The sequence below is a fragment of the Ovis aries genome, chromosome 18, assembly GCF_016772045.2.
Source record: "Ovis aries strain OAR_USU_Benz2616 breed Rambouillet chromosome 18, ARS-UI_Ramb_v3.0, whole genome shotgun sequence".
Taxonomy (NCBI): domain Eukaryota; kingdom Metazoa; phylum Chordata; class Mammalia; order Artiodactyla; family Bovidae; genus Ovis; species Ovis aries.
In genome coordinates this window covers 13,997,106-14,003,745 of record NC_056071.1, presented here as the reverse complement: position 1 = coordinate 14,003,745, position 6,640 = coordinate 13,997,106, and the positions used below count along the sequence as shown (strand labels likewise).

The following is a 6,640-nucleotide window of genomic DNA, read 5'->3' as shown; positions in this document are numbered from 1 at the left end:
ACATCCCCTGTGTATGCGAACTAAGTTGCTTCAGTCATGTCTGACTCTCTATGACCCCATGGACTATAGCCGGCCAGACTCCTCTGTCCATGGGATTCTCCAGTAAGAATACTGGAGCGGGTCCCCATGCCCTTCTCCAAGGGATCTTCCCCACCCAGGGATGGATCCTGCCTCTCTCTGTAGTCTCCATTACTACAAATGTGCAGGTCTGTCTTCCTCCTGAACCGTGAACCACTAGAGGGCAGAAAACGTGTGCCTCTTTGTAGGCCATCTCTAGCTCCTAGCACAGAGCCTGGCACAGAGTAGGTGTTCAGTAAATATTGCCAGGTGATGGAGTGAATGGGGGAATGATTGAATCATGGAGCAGCATAGCAGTTGCCTCCCATCCTGCCTGCTCCTCTTCCAACATCCGAACCATTTATCTCAGAAAAAACAAGGTTAAATGATATCAAATGCAGCTCCTACACCCAAGGAGGCAGAAGGACTCAGCACAGCCAGTGCTTTGGAGGAGAAAATAAAGGTCAATTCGTACCACCCCAGGGCTCCTCCGAAGGGGCTCGCCGCAGTCACCTCTGCTCCAAGCCACTCTGGGACCTCGCTCCGTGTGGGGGAGCCGACCTGCCTCTCCCATTCATTCTCCAGTGCTTTCCAAAGAGGCCCTTGCATGTAACCTCCCTTTGCTAGCCAGCTGATCATTTCTGGGAAGTTTTCTGATTTCAGGATTGTTTACAATTAGCACAAGAAGAAGAAAAGTTGGGTAATTATCTAATTCCTGTAAAACTTAATGGGGCCCTTCCCACCCCAGGCTAATGGGTGATGCAAAATGTAATTTGAGTTACGCTGTCTAATGCTGGGGAAGTGTAAACTATTCAGCGGGAGAGGGGAGTATTAACCCTCGTGCGAGGCAAATTTTCTAGCAGACATTTAGATCAAGGTAGGATCCGCCCCCCACCCCGGGGGGTATTGATTTTGCCAGAAGAGGGCAAGAGCTGGGAAGATGAAACCCAGCTCAGAACTAGCACCCGGAGGGCCCAGGCAGGGTGAGCGCTGTGTCTGCCGCTGTGGACAGAGGAGCCACTCCGGCAGGACTCGGGCTTCTAGCCAAGGCTCCAATAAAGGAACTCAGCGAGCCCTCTCTGGACCCAGTCTCCTTGGGTCTGTCAATGGAGACCAACAGGACCGCCTGGCGGGGCTGATCTCTCTCGGGGGTGGGGGACGAGCACCTCGCCCACAAATTGCAATCAGCGTCCCCGCCGAAGTTGGCCTGTCTCGGATGTCTTCTCCCCTCCCCTTCCCCCACCACCCCTCCTAATTCGTCAGCTGCTGAAACATCTGCCTGGCTGAAACCAGCTCCTCGCCGCGCGTCGGGGGCTGTTCCCAGGTGTTGGTCTTTGTGTTGGAAAAACTTTGCGAGAAACCGAGGGCGCTGGACAAAGATTGAGAGAGGGAGGGCGTTTGCCAGGCGGCGGGGCACGCCGAGCGGTGCGCGCTCTTCCCTGGGGCTCCGCTTGGTGCCCGGACGCACGCGGTGCCCTGAGCCCAGCCTCCCTAAGCGGGGAGTGGCTGGCTCCGGCCACATTCCAGCGCCCTCGGGAGCGAAAAGAAGGCAGGCGGGAGAAGCAAAGGCCGGAGGCTGGACACTGGAGTTGCCTAGAGTGGGAGGAGGAGAGCAGGGGCGCGGAGCGAAGCTGTCAAACTGCGCGCTGAGCCCCGCGCGGGGCGGGGGAAGGGAGGGGAGGGGAGTGGAGAGGAGGGGCGGACGCGAGCTGAGAGCGAGCGAGCGGGCTCGCCGCGCCTGAGCAACCCTTGTCTGCTGCCGCCGCCGCCGCCGGCCCGGACTCGCCCGGAGCGCAGCGTGTCTGCCCGGCTGCGCGCCGAGGCTCGGGCGCCTGCCGCTGCGCCCCCCCAGCTCCAGCTCTTCTCGCCGGCCCTCGCGGGTCCCGGTGGGCGCGAACCCACCATGCAGCTGCAGTTCCGGAGCTGGATGCTGGCTGCGCTCACGCTGCTCGTGGTCTTCCTCATCTTCGCAGACATCTCGGAGATCGAAGAAGAAATCGGGTAAATAAATAGCTGCGCCGGGGCCCGTGCCGAGCCCGGGCGGGATTTCTTCCACACCCCTGCACTCCGTATCCACCCTTGCACCCGCTTTGTTTGCGCGCCGCGCCCCCCTATCGCTCGGCAGGAGAGGTGGGGAATGATTTGGACCCGGGGTGGCGGTGCCGGGGGCCCGGGACTGTCTGCGCAGCGGAGGGCGGGGGCGCGGCTGCCGCGGGAAGTGCCCGGGCCGGGAGGACTGGCAGCCTCCAGCTGGCCCGCGTAGGGAAGCAGACTCGCCCACCCTGCCTCCCTTCCTTGGCCTGTCCGCGCGCGTTGTCGCTGGGGTCGAGGAAGGGCCCGGGGGAGTGTCTGGGGCGGGCGGAGAGGCCGAGAGTGGAGGAGGTTGGAGTTTCTTTGTCTCCGGCTCGGCCGCTTTCTCGCCTTAGCAAAGTGGGCAGGGGGCGCACGGGGATCTCTGTGCTGGGGGAGGGGATCCCCGGGGCCAGGGCGAAGGGCGGGGGCTCTCCGCGGGCTCCCGGGAAGGCGAGGTTCCCCAGGACACCCAGATGGGCACACGCGCCTCCCGCCTGCCCGGGAGCCCAGCACCGGGGCGGGCCGGTAGCAGCGCGCAGAGGTTAGCTGACACCCTTCCCCACCCTCACCTGGTTTTGGACGTTCAGCTGATTCCGCCGCGCCCCCTGCTCCCTCGGGTTCTTCTGCTCTCTGGTCGCGGAGACGGAGACCTCTGGGCAAAGTCTGTACCGCCCCCCGCGTGTCCTGGCTGGGATTTGGGGCGGGGCGGGGGCGAGGGGTTCCCAGGCACACGGTCTAGCCCTCGCTTTTCTCCCATTCCCTGTAAGGGCGGGACCGCGAGCCCCAGTCCTGGCACAGGACTTCGAGGAGTGCGCACTCGCGGCGCGGGACGCACCCGCTGTGGGTCCCGGAGGCTGAGGCTCGCGCCCCGCCCCGCGGCCGCCCGCACGCTGGCCAGCCCTTTTCCACAAAGAACCTCCACCCCGTGGTGGGCAAGTGTGGGTAAGGGGCTATCCAGGGTTCTGAGAGGCCCTTTGGAGAGCCTCCTGGCCCAGGGCAGAGAGAAAGTGAGGTCGCAGAGTGGGCAGAAACAGTGCCCTTCCTCCGTGGGGCTAGCTTCGGGCAGGCTCCCTCCCGCTGGTCCCGCGCCGCGCGCGCCCCTCCATTGTCCCGCTGGGTATTTCATTCACTCTCGGCGATAGTTGAGGGCCGGCTGCGCCGACAGGTTCCTCCGAAGGGAAATGCCAGCCCTGGCCCAGAATGCCAAGGCACTAAGGTCTGAAACCCGGGCCGGGCTCCACTGCCTGTTCTCGCCTTTGCTCCTCGCCCCTGCCCGGGTTGGGAACCCCAGAATTTCTTCTGGGAACTCCACTGCTCTCTTCCTCTCCCTCCTCCTCCTCCTCGATTTCTCCAAGAGCTCAGAAAACTTTCACAAATACTGTTCACGTAATACACGACAGGCTCCCACGCGGAGATAAGAGAAACACTCCTTTCCGTAGCTGTTCATCTCAAAACTGTGGATCGGCAAGGAAATCCGGCAGGACAAGTTTTGGGGTGACGGAGAACGCGGTGGGGAGGGCCTTCTCTCGGCTCCCCCCCCCACCGACACACACACACCCCCATTCTTCCCCAAGATGTGGGCTCTGCCTGGCCCAGGCCACTTGCTGACCTTGACCTGCGAGGGAAGGAACAGCGACTGCCCATTGTGCTAGGAAAACTTAAGAGCTGGGCGCTGTCAGGCCTTGCTCGCTTGTCCATCCACTGAACTTTTACCGAATTTTCTTCTAGAGGCCAGTGACTTTTTAATTTTTAAAACGCGATCAGGAAATTACTTTGCATATAATGCTCCGCTTTCCTGCCAAATACCTTGTAAACCCACTCCCCACCTTAGGTTTTTCAATAGGGTATCCAGAAATAAGCTCCAGCATGGGAGCTAAGAGGGGCATTTACCATATGCTTAAAAGCCAGGGCTCCTCTGCTGTGGGTGTGCTTCCTTAGATCTGTTTCACTGGGGCTGGGGAAGGGGCGCATTCCTGCTTGGGCCCACTGTGGGGAAAATTGTCAAACAAGTCAAATGTGTTACCTCCTGTGGCACTACCTGCCCCGCCCGGAAGCCCCGGTACCCCTGTCCTCAGGCTGACCCCTGGCTTCCTCCCCCTCAGCCCTCCTCCAGGGCCACCCCCAGTCTGTCCCACACATGGTTCACTCATCTGGAATCTGCCATGACTCGGGGGAGGAAGAACATGGAGCAGAGGACTGGAATCCAACCTTACAAGCCAAGTTGCAAGCTCAGTCACTTATTTAATCTTTGGGAGCACCCCAACTTTGGACAGCCAGTGGGGGCTCAGTGCAGTAAATCCTGTGGCACAGTAGCCAGTGAGGGGCGCCAGGCATCGACTCCTGTCTTCCTCAACCTATGCCCTGCCTTCCCGGGAGAGCCCCAATCCAACCTATGCCCTGCCTTCCCGGGAGAGCCGGAATCGAACTTCAGACCCTGGGGCTATGGCGCCAACCCTGCCTACCCTTCCCCAACTTTATGTTGACCTGTGCTCCGGAAGATTGCAAATCACCTGCCAGTGCTGGTCCCTGGGAGAAAATAGGGGTTCTGTTAAAGGATGACTGTTTCTGGAAGACAATAGTAGGACCCTGTGATCTGTTAAGAAGGAAGGGGAAAAAATCTCTTTTTGGAGTAAATTTTCCAAGGATTAACAAATGAGAAGTAAAAGAGGAAAGACGATTTCATGTGTGTTATCTAGAGGAACAAAACTGAGGTACATTTTTGCTAAGCTCTTGATTCCTTTTAGTATTAAGCCTTTTGATGTGGTGTTCTCAGAAGTTCTGTCCTGCCCAAGGAATCGTCTAAGGGATTGCGAAGGGCACAGCTTTCTTCCAGGGGCTGCTTCCCTAGAGACACGTCTCTTGCTAAGTAATGATTTTCACAGTTCCATTTCTAACTTACTTGCTTGTGGAAGTGCCTCCCTGCAGTTGAATGGGAAAAGAAAATGTAAAAAGATTGGTTCTTTGCAAAGGTTTCAAAGAGTGAATTCAAATTCTCAATCAGAGATTGGGTGAAACTTTAGTAAAAGCTCCCATCAACTCATGCAGCACCCCCAAATTTTAGAGTCCACTGGACAAAGTCATAAGCCAAACTTTTTCTGATCATCCCCTGAGCTTTAGCCTTGAGTGTAACCTTCAAGAGAGAGTTGTGAGCATGGCTGTCCTGCCCACCATGGTGGGCTCAGAAGCTGACACAAAGAAGGCATTCAGTAAGCATCTGTTGGATAAATATCCCCCTGGGGTCTGGCCCAGTGATGGACATGCACGGCATCCTTAGGGAACTAACAACTCACAGTCTTGGAACAAGAAGGGCGTGCAGGGCTCCACCTAAAAAACATCCTCTCTTTTTGTAATTGGGGTAAATTTGACCAGAGAAGTACCATCACTTATCCAAGATTACAACTGGCTGGTTAAGGACAGAGCAAGCCTGCTCGTTTGAGCTGGTCTCCTCACTTTTAAACCCATGCCCCAGTCCCCAAGTGAGTTCTCTAATCATAAAAGAATAACAGAACTCTAGACAAACAGGATGTGCACACATGCTAAGTTGCTTCAGTCGTGTCTGACTCTTTCCAACCCCAGATACTGTAGCCCACCCGGCTCCTCTGTCCATGGAGTTCTCCAGGCAAGAATACTGGAGTGGGTTGCCATGCCCTCCTCTAGGCGATCTTCCCGACCCAGGGATTGAACCCATGTCTCTTGATGTCTCCTGCACTGGCAGGCGGGTTCTTTACCACTGGTGCCACCTGGGAAGCCCCAAAGAGGATGTAGCCAGTAGTAATAATAATAGAAAGCATGGCAATGGCAAAGATGAAGACAATGATGGTCATTAATGTTTATTGATTTATTGAGTGCTTGAAGCAAGAGCTATTCCAAGGTTTTGTAGATGTTAACACATGTCATCCTTGCGGAAACCCAGTGGTCCCCTACTAAGTGGCCCCAAGAGCTACTATTTGTTGAGCACAAATAGTGCCAGACACCATACTTACTGCTTTAAAGCACTAGTTCAGGGGACTTCCCTGTCGATTCAGTGGTTAAGACTCCGTGCTTCCACTGTAGAGGGTGAAGGTTTGATCCCTGGTTGGGGAACTAAGATCTCACATGCCCCCAGGATTATTTTTGGCATGATAAGATCAAAAACTAAGTTTAAAAAATGAAGTCAGTAAATGACTTTTAAAATAAATAAATGAAGCGCTAATTTACTCGGTCCTCACCACACTTCTTGGAACCAACTAGGTACTGTGGCTACCTTTAGGTCATCAGTGAAGACATTGAAGCTCTGAAAGACTGTATAACTCACTCATGATAAAGCCAGTGACCCTAATTCTATGAGAAGCCAAAGTCCCTGTCTTGATTGACACCCTAGACTGCCCTTTCTCTGAATTCTTTGCCCTCTGTAGTAGCATTACAGAATAGGTCTCAGATCTGGGCTTCCTGACTCATTCCCTTGTTTTCCAAAGGCCCAGTTTCCCTAAGGATGTGGTCTGACTTAGTAGTAACCACCCACACGCCAGCA

The 6,640-nt window shown here is 55.9% G+C and overlaps 1 protein-coding gene across 1 annotated transcript in view; it reads left to right on the top strand.

Annotated features, from left to right (window-relative positions):
• The first annotated feature begins 1,768 nt into the window (after positions 1–1,768).
• Positions 1,769–6,640, top strand: part of ST8SIA2 (ST8 alpha-N-acetyl-neuraminide alpha-2,8-sialyltransferase 2) — a 73,044-nt gene continuing 68,172 nt past the window's right edge. The window contains exon 1 of the mRNA XM_027957048.3: positions 1,769–2,058. Coding sequence (XP_027812849.1) covers positions 1,961–2,058 — 98 coding nt within the window. The 5' untranslated portion in view covers positions 1,769–1,960. The remainder of the gene's footprint in view (positions 2,059–6,640) is intronic.